The sequence below is a fragment of the Coregonus lavaretus genome (assembly GCF_964263955.1).
Source record: "Coregonus lavaretus genome assembly, contig: HAP1_SCAFFOLD_4997, whole genome shotgun sequence".
Lineage (NCBI taxonomy): Eukaryota > Metazoa > Chordata > Actinopteri > Salmoniformes > Salmonidae > Coregonus > Coregonus lavaretus.
The window spans coordinates 18,999-32,519 of NW_028161740.1; the positions used below are offsets into that span (position 1 = coordinate 18,999).

At 45.1% G+C, this 13,521-nt stretch overlaps 2 protein-coding genes across 2 annotated transcripts; one reads left to right on the forward strand and one right to left on the reverse strand.

The window, feature by feature from the left end:
• Window positions 1-769: 769 nt before the first annotated feature.
• LOC311120176 (solute carrier family 25 member 16-like) lies at window positions 770-7,692 on the reverse strand. The gene is made up of 9 exons (XM_084194794.1): window positions 7,370-7,692; window positions 6,832-6,966; window positions 5,700-5,792; window positions 5,274-5,471; window positions 4,938-5,059; window positions 4,717-4,783; window positions 4,185-4,347; window positions 3,325-3,393; window positions 770-2,539 (listed from the first exon to the last, which is right to left on the reverse strand). Exons 2-9 carry the CDS (start codon window positions 6,926-6,928, stop codon window positions 2,383-2,385), a joined length of 966 nt encoding a protein of 321 aa, XP_084050920.1. The 5' UTR covers window positions 6,929-6,966; window positions 7,370-7,692; the 3' UTR covers window positions 770-2,382.
• A 376-nt stretch (window positions 7,693-8,068) lies between these two features.
• Window positions 8,069-12,184, forward strand: LOC311120174 (uncharacterized protein; the record flags this gene model as incomplete). The annotated part of the gene is made up of 2 exons (XM_084194792.1): window positions 8,069-8,355; window positions 9,431-12,184. A coding segment is annotated over exon 2 (2,568 nt), but the record flags the coding sequence as incomplete, so codon positions are not given.
• Between the last annotated feature and the right edge of the window lie 1,337 nt (window positions 12,185-13,521).

Genomic DNA, 13,521 nt, shown 5'->3' on the forward strand with positions numbered 1-13,521 from the left:
CACACTGTCTCCTCTGAACAGTTGATGTTGAGATGTGTCTGTTACTTGAACTCTGTGAAGCATTTATTTGGACTGCAATTTCTGAGGCTAGTAACTAATGAACTTATCCTCTGCAGCAGAGGTAAATCTGGTGGCTAGTTTCATCATAGCGCTTGATGGTTTTTGCGACTGCACTTGAAGAAACTTTCAACGTTCTTGCAATTTTCCGGATTGACTGACCTTCATGTCTTAATGTAATGATGGACTGTCGTTTCTCTTTGCTTATTTGAGCTGTTCTTGCCATAATATGGACTTGGTATTTTACCAAATAGGGCTATCTTCTGTATACCAACCCTACCTTGTCACAACACAACTGATTGGCTCAAACGCATTAAGGAAAGAAATTCCACAAATTAACTTTTATCAAGGCACACCTGTTAATTAAAATGCATTCAAGGTGACTCCCTCATGAAGCTGGTTGAGAGAATGCCAAGAGTGTGCAAAGCTGTCATCAAGACTCTGAAATATATTTTGATTTGTTTAACACTTTTTTGGTTACTACATGATTCCATATGTGTTATTTCATAGTTTTTATGTCTTCACTATTATTCTACAATGTAGAAAATAGTAAAAATAAAGAAAAACGCTGGATAAGTAGGTGTGTCCAAACTTTTGACTGGCACTGTATATATACACTACCAGTCAGAAGTTTGGACACACCTACTCATTCAAGGGTTTTTCTTTATTTTAGCTATTTTTTACGAGCCCTGAATGCTGATTGGACAACAGCCATGGTATGACAAAACATTTATTTTTACTGCTCTAATTACGTTGGTAACCAGTTTATAGTAGCAATAAGGCACCTCGGAGGTTTGTGGTATATTGCCAATATACCACGGCTAAGGGCTGTATCCAGGCCGTCTGCGTTGCGTCGTGCATAAGAGCAGCCATTAGCCGTGGTATATTGGCCATATACCACACCCCCTTGGGCCTTATTGCTTAATTATATAATACACATCAATGGTCTATTGGTTATGCAGGTAGAAGATTGGGAAAGTGCACAGAGGCACAACAGACAAACAGCAGCAGGTATACAACAACAAGGCATTTGGCTCCAAACCTGCACCATAGACAAGAGGCAGACTACACACTGAAACCTGAATCTAACCTGCACCATAGACAAGAGGCAGACTACACACTGAAACCTGAATCTAACCTGCACCATAGACAAGAGGCAGACTACACACTGAAACCTGAATCTAACCTGCACCATAGACAAGAGGCAGACTACACACTGAAACCTGAATGGACGCTTTAACACACACACGCGTCAATACCAAAGACAACACTCCTACAGAGACACACCTTTTAAACTGCATTGGGTGAACAAATTAGAAAGCAAACCTGTTTCGATGTTGGACAATAAGACTTTTTGGGGGTGTATATAAAAACATTTTGATGTTCAGTTTTGAACAAACTGATATGATGTGGGATTTTATCATTGGGATTCTATTAAACAGGCTGCTCAAAAAGCACAGTTCTGTGTTCAACACAAGCTTGGGGAGAGTGTTTCTTTATTCTCATAAAATGTATGATAGTTGTCCTAGAATCGGGACTCTTATAACTGACATATTGCACATTTAAATCCTTGTCTCATTGATTTATGTGTCTAGATTTGTACTCACAACAGTGTCAGGTAGGTACATGAGGAAAAGAAGACCTCCGTTTGGATAAGCCAGATTGTCCGGTGTGACTTTCCCCTCCTTCATTGGTTGGGTGACTTCTTAGGAGCGGGTGGTGGGGTAGGATGGGGGGCAGTGTACAGAATTGGGATGCTATGGCATTACCAACAAGTGTTGTTAGGGGTTCATTGCCCATAGCCACCCATTGAAGCGGAGGAAGTCATTGTCCATAGGTATCCATGGCAATAGTTGCCGGTGTGTTGTCCAAAGCCAAGCCACAGGTTGGGCGGTTTCAGCACAACATTATAAGAGGTGGAGAGAGAGTCACAGGAGCCGGCACAGACATGGGCACTGGATTGGCACTGCCATGGGGTCCAGTGCCTAGCCTTCCTCTGCTTTCCGACTGGGGTAAAGAGCGACTAGGGTCAGCTCGGCTCCAGTGGCTGAGCCACAATGGCCTCCTCTGGTAGCAAGGGTCAATACCTCCGAATGGAAGCCGGCCTCTTTAAAACTGAAAACATTTACTAGGGCAAATCTAATAGCCAATATTCCCTTAACATTTCAGAACATATAGCCCCAGCGAACGCTCTCGGTCAGGCTGTTTTGAGATATAGACAGCTGCTAGGGATCTTTCTAAATGTTTCAGAACGTTTATCCCCAGTGAACGTGCCTCAGTCCGGCTATGCAGAGATGAAGGGTGAAGGTGGATGGGGAGGGTCAGCTAGTTGAGGTGGAGGGTTTGCTTCATCAACTCATAGGTGGTGAAGGCCACAGCCTGAGAGGGCACACAGCGGATGTAGTTGAGAGACAGGCCTCTGTACAGACCCTTCTTCACCCCATACTGACTGTATACATACTGCAGAGTCTTGGTCAGGGTACTGTAGAGGGAGATAAGTGGAAGACTAAAAAGTTATGCTTTATTTTACAGCGCTTACCAGAAAACGTATTTATCAATTACATTTTAATATGTTAATTACATAATAATAAAACATTGCTTCAACAAGATAAAAATCTGTTAAAGATGTTTGGAACAGGATATTCTGCCAGTGCCAGTCTGTTTGTGCCTTCTAAACCCCCACAACTGAGCTGGTTAATACAGACACAGACATACACACAGGCTCGGGACTGACATCATTTGACACACAAGCCCTCACTTTATGGAGTAGAACATAGAGTAAGACTGTTGAGTTACTGAGTGAGGAGTTCTGTCAGTCCCGAGTGAGGAGTTCTGTCAGTCCCGAGTGAGGAGTTCTGTCAGTCCCGAGTGAGGAGTTCTGTCAGTCCCGAGTGAGGAGTTCTGTCAGTCCCGAGTGAGGAGTTCTGTCAGTCCCGAGTGAGGAGGTTGTCTAGTAAGTAATTACGGAGTGTCAGATGGTGGAGTAATTCTACTGACACGGTGCAGCAGGGTGAACTGTGAAAGGCATGATTGGTATGCTGTAGTCGTCTGGAGGACCAAACAGGGCTTAGGACTCAATAATACCCACACTCAACAAAACTCCTATTGCCACGCGGTTTTTCTAAGTATTCAAACAGGGTCCTTTTGCCTTTCAGATCATAATACATCAGATGATATGTGCAGGGGTACCTGATCCTAGGTCAGTACATACTTTTTTTTAATACGAGCCCTGGGTTTGGAGAGGAAGGGTTAAATGGTGCCACTTACCGACATTTGTCAGATTCAGGAAGCACCACTCCTAACTGCATCCTTCTCCTGGCAACATCCAGAGGATAGCTGGGAGAGGAGCCGGAGAAGAGATGGGGGGAACAGGGAGAGGAGATGGAGAAGAGATGGGGGGGAACAGGGAGAGGAGAATAGATGGGGGGAACAGGGAGAGGAGAAGAGATGGGGGGAACAGGGAGAGGAGAAGAGATGGGGGGAACAGGGAGAGGAGAAGAGATGGGGGGAACAGGGAGAGGAGAAGAGATGGGGGAACAGGGAGAGGAGATGGAGAAGAGATGGGGGAACAGGGAGAGGAGATGATGGAGAAGAGATGGGGGAACAGGGAGAGGAGATGGAGAAGAGATGGAGGAACAGGGAGAGGAGACGGAGAAGAGATGGGGGAACAGGGAGAGGAGATGGAGAAGAGATGTGGGGAACAGGGAGAGGAGAAGAGATGGGGGGAACAGGGAGAGGAGAAGAGATGGGGGGAACAGGGAGAGGAGAAGAGATGGGGGGAACAGGGAGAGGAGAAGAGATGGGGGGAACAGGGAGAGGAGAAGAGATGGGGGAACAGGGAGAGGAGAAGAGATGGGGGAACAGGGAGAGGAGATGGAGAAGAGATGGGGGGAACAGGGAGAGGAGACATAGAAGAGATGGGGGGAACATGGAGAGGAGACGGAGAAGAGATGGGGGAACAGGGAGAGGAGATGGAGAAGAGATGGGGGGAACATAGAGAGGAGACGGAGAAGAGATGGGGAACAGGGAGAGGAGATGGAGAAGAGGGGACCATCCAATCAATCAACCAACCCTCCACAGAGCAGTTGGTCTTTAAAACCAATCAATCCATCAGTTAATCAACCTACGATATGGTCTGTGCGATAGCTCCGGCCACCCCTCCACAGAGCAGGTTGACGTGGGTCTTCAGAACCAGCACCTCTGGGTTGTCTGAGGACGGTCGTCCCAGTATCTCTGGGAAGTGGACCAGACCCAGACTCTTCAACGTGCCGAAGGTAAAGAACGAGAACCCTGGAGAGAGAGAGAGAGAGAGAGAAGAGAAGAGAAGAGAAGAGAAGAGAAGAGAAGAGAAGAGAAGAGAAGAGAAGAGAAGAGAAGAGAAGAGAAGAGAAGAGAGAGAAGAGGAGAGGAGAGGAGAGGAGAGGAGAGGAGAGGAGAGGAGAGGAGAGGAGAGGAGAGGAGAGGAGAGGAGAGGAGAGGAGAGGAGAGGAGAGGAGAGGAGAGGAGAGGAGAGGAGAGAGAGGAGAGAGAGAGAGAGAGAGAGAGAGAGAGAGAGAGAGAGAGAGAGAGAGAGAGAGAGAGAGAGAACAAAATAAATGAGGCCCACAATGAACTCAAACAAACTTATTCACAACACTGTGTGTGTTCATGCATGCTCACCTGCATATGGAGCCATGCCTATAAGGGTTGGGATCAGTCCCTTGTAGAAGCCAGGGATGCCTCCTTCCTTTAAAAATATAATAAAAACACCAACACTGAGCGTCAGTTAATGATAAACACAAACACAGGAGGGAAACCTGCTCACCGCTCTCAGGTAACAGGTTGAATGTGAAATTCAGAGACAAACAAAGGGACAGGTTAGAACAAATGAAATAGCATACCTTTAGGTATATGGTCTGGAAGGCATTTCCGATGCCCGTGTAGCGATGGTGTCCTTTTACCTGGTAAGCCAGACGGACTCTGATCACGTCCAGAGGGTACGTACATATCACTGCTGTCATCCCTGAGCAACACAACAACAACAACATGGTCAGATAAAATATACTCAACAACAACTGTTGTTGTTTTGTTGAAACTATTGTGGAGACTATTGTTGTGGGAAAATAACCAGGAGTGAGGAAGTATCTTCTCTGCATTTTGTAGGCCTCCTTTTGTCTTTTCTGGATTCTCCCTCCCTGCCGTGAAAGAGGCAATTTTCACCACTGATCTTCTCTCACCTGCCATAGAACCGGCCATGAGCCTGTGGATGTGTCCAGAGATGCCCAGCTGTTTACTGAGTATCTTCTTGTATTTATCAAAGGCCATGAACTGGATAGCTCCATAAGGGAATATCCTGACCATCATGGCCCCATTGCCTTTATAAAGCCCCAGGTAACCCTCCTTCTTTGGCACGGCACGGAAAGTAGCTACCACACCTAGAGGAGAGAGAGCGAAGGAGAGAAATAAGCAAGAGATAATTGTGTGGAGGGATGTCATGGTTTAGTTTCCGCTGCAACCAAGAGAAGAAGAAAAATAAATCTCAGATTTACATGGGAGGGGAGGGGGGGATACACGAGTGACACTGACAAACCAACTGACAGACAGACAGACATGTTTACATGTTCAGTAACACTTCCATTGCAGCAGAGTTATCCAGACCTTACCCAGGTCTTTGTAGTGGGGACTGTGGGCTTGCAGTAAGATCTTCACTCTGTCCAGAGGAGCGATGGTAGATTTGGCACAGCATCCTGCTACACCTAAACCCACCCAGACAGATACAGACACCCTTAACATGAGCATATCTGGGCTGGACTAAGTAAAATAAAGATTCAATTAATCTGCAGATAATTATCTGTTAGATGAGAGTTTGCTCAACCAAGAACCTAGACACGTTAGTTTGGATAAGTGCATATTACATCACTTTGGACAGGTCATGGGGTTTCTTTCCATGTTCAACATCTGACTAATAAGACAAACTTAGCTACAGATAGTGCAGAGTAACAGCACCAATATAACTGGCAGATGGATGATGATGATGATGCACTAACAGTTTTAACAACAGACCTTTGACCACCGTCCTGTGGCTTCTCCAGGCACTGTATCTATATTTGTACATAAATAAAAACCTGCACATTCAGTGCCAGTTTCCCTAACCTAGATTAAAGCTGGAATCCGTCTGTTTATGCCACAAACAACAAACACTGTTTCTTTCCCTCGGATATCATTGCACGCAATTTTTTTTTTACCAGAATGCTGGATGCCCTTCTCCTCCGTTTCATCAACAAAACAAAAACAATAACAAATGCACTGGGAGTGAACAGAGGTGCTGTTTCACCTTATGCTGACTGAACAGAGGTGCTGTTTCACCTTATGCTGACTGAACAGCGGTGCCGTTTCCATTTATGTGGATTTCAGCTTTAAGTGTAGTCCTTGGACTAAAATGGACTTTCAGAAAATTATCTCCAGTGAGCAGCTTTTTAATCCAGGTCCAAGACAAGTCAGCTTAATCTGGGTCTGTGAAACCTACCCACAAACTCACTATACCTATGTCGCTCTGCCAAGGTCTAGATGTTTAAGTTGTCAGAACTCTGTAGACCTATACCCATTTCTTTTCTGGATCTCTGGTGAGGTTTACCCACTAATTTTGATGATAGTAGTCCGTTATCACTGGATGAATTGCCTGCACACCATGCAGCTCATCAGAACCAGGGTTTGTGTCACTAGATGTGTACTACTGTATGCTCTGTATTGTATTTCTGCATTATTATCACTAGTGAAGTCTGCAGCCGCCCTTACCTCCAGCTACGAAGGAGCGGACAAAGTGATAGTCCCCCTGAGTGTGGTTGGGGATCACAGGACGACCACGGGTTGAGACTGCAGCCTCCGTTTCCATGATGTGTGTGTTCAATCAGGACCCTAATACATCCATAACTATGCAAAGAAAAAAACAACAGTTACATAATTACATTCCTACCCAGCATTAAAGGACAACACTCGACGTCATCATCATCAATATACTGACATTCTGCCTTGCCTTAGAGGCACATAATGATGTGAGGCATAAAGTTGTAAGCTGTTGATCACTGAAACAATGTATAATCAAGACATAGTTTGGTTAGCTACTAGCTGGCTAGTCACGTATCAAAACAAAGAATAGCTAGTAGTAGCTAGCGGTCATTGAAGTCGAGCTATCGTGCTACCGTTACTCGCAGATTAACATTAACGTTAGCTAGCCAACTAAGTTAGCTACAATTTCCAATCTCTACTATTGAATGGACTGACTCACAGTTCAATCGACTGTTGCTGTAATAATAACTTATATTAGCCATCTTACCCACTGCAAGGCCAACATTGTCAGATGAACAAACGTTGCACAACGGAGCTATCTCGCTAGTGGGTGCATTAGCATTTGCAGGCAGCCTCCGTCGCTTCCTGATTCCCCAAACAAACCTGCCTAGCAGAGACAACCTCACCGAGCGACCAGGGTGAGTTCGGTTTCCGGTCACTATTTTTGCGAGAAATGCGTAGCTAAAGAATAGCCAAACATGATTAGACAAACAGCAATAAGAAAACAGGTTGCTACCGGTTAAATTGATGTATGAAGGGTTAAGGCACGTGTTTTTACGATCACCAACAACTAGTGCCCTTCCTGTGCACAGATCGAGAGTGTCGCACTGTTCCATGCGAATGACGTCATTGATAAATAATAAAAATGGCATAATTAAACCATAAATGTGTCAATTAATAATAACATGTCAACAACTGCCTAAGCACTTTATAATTTGCTACATATAGGGTCATATAGCACTTGTGTGGAGCAGGTTAATGTTTTTAAAGGTGTTATTATTACACAGTTGTAAAACATGTTTTTAAAGGTGTTATTATTACACAGTTGTAAACCATACAGAATATGAAGCATAACATCAGCTTGTTTAAGGTTGTCTAGGGTTTGAAGTAGTTTGATAGTAGTTTGATACCTCTACTCATTAGAGAATGTAGACAAATACTCCATTCCAGGTTTTCCCAATGACCCAGAGCTGAGTTGACTCGAGACGGTAGGTCGCGTCTGGGAGAGGAGGGAGAGAGGGCTTCCCCGAATGGATTGACACAAGAAGGATTTACGCTTTAAATTGTGTTTTATTCAGTATGGCTATATACGTGTTTGATAAAAACAGTATTGGTAGATTGTGTCAATGTATCAGCGTTGTAAAGAAGAGCTACTAACCAGCCATATTTCCGAGTGAAACCAATACAATGATCGTCAGTGTCTATCAGGACTGGAATATTATTAGCAATTCAGACAGTGCAACTGTCGCTCTGGTATGTAAAGTATTTGAGCTGTCTTTTAAAGTCAACGTGTAAATAAAATCTAAACCAACAACACTTATCTTATTTGTGACATTCACGAATAGCTTAGTCAGCCATCCAATGCCACGAGTGTCAAATAGTCGATATTTTTCGGACATTCGGTCAAGTGCAAGAAAATCTACTCGACGCGGCAAAAAGTGTTGCAAGCTGGTTACAACATTGTAATTACGCTTCCGTCTGAAACTCGTGCAGAAAAAAAAGTAGGCCGCAAGCCAAGTCCGGTGTTGTTTGGCAGCCTATACTTTTTAAAGGGCTTCACTTCTGCCTTTTAACTGTTAAATGGCTTAGCCTAAATATAAAATAAATACCGCCGCCATGCTGAAGCAGAAGGAGCTTTGGATATTTTAGCATATTGATTAATAGTAAAAATCTATTATTGATATTGCAATGAATCATTTATTTATAGGAAAGTTATTGTGTAATCTGTTAACTACATGGTAATAAGCATGTCTCTACTTCACGGATCATTGCTTTGACAAGGTGTTGTAAACTGTTTTGTCGGATAGGCCAAATACGGAGCGTATTTGGCCTGGCAGGCCCAGCGCCATTCCTTCCGTTAAAGGGACACAGTAGGGAAAACTGCAGTAGCCTACAGTGGGCTCACAAGGCGAGTTTATTGAACATGATCAGTTGAAAGTGAAAGACGGCTGGTAACTCGATAATCTTTAACACTATACAACTAACGCATTTAGTTACACCTGATACCTCATACACGTTCTATTTGCATAGTCACACACTTCATTTCCTGAATGCAACACCATGCAATTCAACATTTCTAAACATCTGCTACAAATTATACAATTGGGTTCTATTATACCCAGTACATACAACAACAAAAAAATGTGTGACCAGGCATATTTTATAAGGAAAAAAAAAAAGTTTACATTTACATTTGAGTCATTTAGTAGATGCTCTTATTAGTGTTGTCAATCAAACATGGACATGTCTGGTTGTGTTATATAGCATGCATGCGTGCACTAATTTAGAACCAACCAGTTATTTTAACATATTTTCATTTCCCCTCCAGGTCCTTGCACAGCGTTTTCAACATGGTGGGGAAATAACTCAGCATTTTGGTGTCTGTTTATAAACCAGTAACCCACATCTCAACAAATTAAGGAAGAGAGAAAAGAAGTTGGAGCACAGCTGAGAACAACCATTCACCTGGTTCCCATGCCGACTGCCCCATCTCCGCCCTCTCACATCCTCCACTATGCCTCCTACTCCCAAACCCCCTAAGAGACAACCCCCACCACAGACAAGGAATGGCCGCAAGGTGATTCCAACAACAACCACCACTACCACCGCCAAGAGGCAGATCTCCAACTCCTGCAAGCCCAGAGGAAAAGCCATTGAGAGCCCACAGTCGACACCAAAACCACCCCGAAGATCCACAACCAGGACCCAGGCCCAGCTGGCCAGAAGCCCAGGGAGGAGTGGGGTTGGTAGGGTTAACCATGCCCCTGTGCATGTAACAGGATCAGTGAGGCTAAGGAGCCGGGGTAATCCTTTGCTCCAGCATGGGGTGGGAGAGGATCCCCCGGGGCGCAGGATGTCCTTACGGGGCATGGGGGGCTCCAATAAGTTTCCTCCTCTGACGGTAAAGCCTAGCAGGGGAGGGAAGACAGCCAGGGGGAGGGGGGCGAGGGGAGGGAGGGGAGCAGGAGGTCAGAGATGGAGCGAGAGAGGGATTGAGCAAGGACCTGAGTCTGACCCTGGTAGTATAGACCCTAGTGGGATTGACCAAGAGAAGGAGGTAGTCAGCCATGATAGTGAGGGCAAACCTCTTAACCTGAAGACTGAACTTGACGACCCTTCCTGTGTTGACCAGCAGGAACCAGGAGTCAGCCATGAAGGTGAGGGCAAACCTCTTAACCTGAGGACTGAACTTGATGACCCTCCCTGTGTTGACCAGCAGGAACCAGGAGTCAGCCATGATAGTGAGAGAAAACCTAACCTGAGGACTGAACTTGATGACCCTTCCTGTGTTGACCAGCAGGAGCCAGGAGTCGGCCATGATGATGAGGGCAAACCTCTTAACCTGAAGACTGATGACTCGGCTAGTGATGGCATACAGGAAGAGTTAGTTGCCCATAATGGTGACGCGGTTGGTACTGACCCACACGATAAGCCTTTCAGCCATAGTGGTGAGGGCAACCACTCTGGGCTCAATGACCCCACCAGTGTTGACCAACAACAGGAAAAGCTAGTCGACAATATTGGTGAGGGCAATTCAGGGCAATTCAACCGAAGCCATGAGCTTGGTGACTCTACCAGTGATGAGAGGCAGGAAGTGTCAGTCGTCCCTAAAGGTGAAGACAACGCCAAGATAAACCTCGGAGCTGAGCAGATTGAGATGGAGCAAAGAGAGAGAGATACTCATGCAGAGGAGCAGAGAGGAGGGGAGAAATCGGAGAAGGAAGGAGAGGAAGCAGTGGAGGAAGGAGAGGAGACGGATGAAGAAAAGAAGAAAGCAGAGGGGGAGGAGAGAGTGGAGAGAGTCAAGGAGACTAAGGAAAGAGAGGATACAGATGAGAGACCAGAGAAGAGAGAGGTTATCAGCAGGCCTCCAGACACAAGCACCAGTATGTCTGTCTCTCAGCCCCAAAAGCCACCTCTGCAGGATGATGTGTTGGTGATGCAATCACCTGTCCATCCCTCATCTGTCTCTGAGCCAGCTACCTCAGCCCTGGCGTCACCCCCTCTCCCTCATCCTCACCCGCCCTCTCAACCTCACCCCACAGTGTCACATGACATTAAGGTTCTGAACCAAGGTGCTAAACCAATCCAACCTACCCAAACTGTTGAAATCCATAAACCTTTAAAAGTCCCAACTACTTTCCATGAGACATCACAGACGACCCCAATGCACCCAGTATCACTAAGTCTCTCAGTTGCCTTCCTCAGTGAACCCCACAAGCCCCTGTGTGTAACCCCAGTGAAACCAGCACCCAGTCCGAGCTTAAAGAGCCCTGTCTCTCTGGAGGCTAGACAACTTCTCAGACCAGTGGACAAAGAGACCAAAGAGTCATCCAATCACAGCAACGCAAAATTATCTTCATCATCTGCATCATCATCGTTACACCTGTACACCAATGTGGAGGTCCCCATCACTGTGTTTGTAGCTGACCTGGGTCCATTGCCAAAGAACCACAACAACTACCCAGAAGAACTACCATCATCATCATCACTCCCATACACAAAGAAACACGTCTTCACCACTGGGTCTGAACCAGACAAAGACATTGTATCTGTCTCTGAATGTGACCTAGGTTCTTGTCCAATGACTCACAACAAGTACAACCAAGATGACCCACCTCCATCACTCCCAAACATAGACACTAGGTCTGAACCAAACATAGACACTAGGTCTGAACCAAACACAGACACTGGGTCTGAACCAAACACAGACATTGCATCTGTCTCTGTATCTGATCTGGGTTCAGTGCCAAAGACCTTCTCCTTCTCCTGCAGCTCTGAGAGCACCCAATCCTCCTACTCCTTCGACACTGAGTCAGAGCCTGGATACGGGGCACCTAGCCCCCCGGGACACCTGGAGGGGGGCACATCTCTGCCCCGACCCCCACCGATCATCCAGAGGAGGGAGCGGAAGAAGAGGAGTAGGTGTGGAGGGTGTGAGCCGTGCCTGAGGAAGATCAACTGTGGGCAGTGTAGCTGCTGTCTGAACCGCAGGACTGGACACCAGATCTGTAAGCTGAGGAAGTGTATGGAGCTGAGGAAGAGGAGGCCAATGTCACTGCTCACACTAATATCTACTCAGGTAAGGTTTTCTCTAAGGCATAGACTAAACTTTAGACTAAAAGGCTGCTTATAAACTCCTTATAAACCTTGTAACTTTTTAACGTTTTATTATTCACTTGTTTATAACCATTATAAGCAGTTTAAAAGCAGACCTTGAAGTAAAATTGACAAAGACAATGTACCTTTCTTTAGAGAATACTGTAGGTGCTGAGAAAGTCACACTACTGCAATTGAACCCAAAGCCACAGAGAGTCTAGAGACAGCTTGTTATTGTCACTACTTCTCTAAGTTGTCACCTGCCTGTGGCGATGCTATGCTATGGACTGACTGAGAGGACACATGAGGCGTAGTCTGTTGGTCTGTGACAGTTTATGATATGTGTGTGTGTGTGTGTGTGTGTGTGTGTGTGTGTCTGCTCTGGGTTCTCCATAAGATATGGTGAAATGAAGTGGGAGGAGAGAGAGCATGTAAAGGGTTGAGGATAGAAAAATGATGGGTCAGTTGGAGAGGACAGAATGTACTGGATGATGAGATTGCATTGACATACTACTATATGACAAAGAAAAGCATACTGTGCTTGACAACTGTGGTAAACAAAGGATGTGACGTAAGGAGTGCTTCACGGGGTCCCTGCGGCTATCTTCCAACCACAGGGGCCAAAGAAACCAGGGGTCAAGGGGCCTTTCCCCTCCTCTGTCCTCTGCTGTCCTTTCTGGCCCCATGACAGCATGGAGCCTAATGTTTCATCTGGGACAGCCCAGCCCACACAGTAAAATCGCAATAAGAGTTAATTCAACTCCCATGGATTTAAATTCAACAGCATTTTGGGGTTTATATGATCCTACCCCCATGTTGAGTTAACACCACTCTGGTCATGGGGTTGATTATTGTATTTTTTTAATGACACTAAATTGAGTAAATATCCAATGAACTCTCATGGAGTTTATTAAATGTAACTCAACATGCCATTTCACACTTTCAGTGTCGCTTTTAATTCACTACCATGCCATTTTACACTTTTCTGTGTTGTTTTGAATTAACAACTGCTTCAGAGTACATTTTTACTCTAGCTGTTTGCTTTGTAAATCCAACCACTTACAGATTGAATTAGTTTAGAAAAATGTGTTATTTATCTTTGTGAAGCATAAAATCAATAACATTTACATTTACAGCATTTAGCAGTCAATGTACATGCGAAAACACAGATATTGAAACAAACTATTCTAAAAATCTACCTGTAACATAGCATTCTGGGAAATATGAGTTAAAAAACATTAACACTGTGAATTTACCACTTCTTGCAGTGTACTTCAAATAAGTTTAAAGGGTGTGTGGATACTCCATACAGATGTAGGA

Excerpts from the sequence above, each read along its gene's own strand:
- LOC311120176 (XM_084194794.1), bottom strand. The coding sequence starts at position 6,928 with ATGGAAACGGAGGCTGCAGTCTCAACCCGTGGTCGTCCTGTGATCCCC. Across the intron at positions 5,793-6,831 it reads CCGCTCCTTCGTAGCTGGAG|GTGTAGCAGGATGCTGTGCC; the intron begins GTAAGGGCGGCT and ends GGGTGGGTTTAG. Across the intron at positions 4,784-4,937 it reads TCCAGACCATATACCTAAAG|GAAGGAGGCATCCCTGGCTT; the intron begins GTATGCTATTTC and ends ATATTTTTAAAG.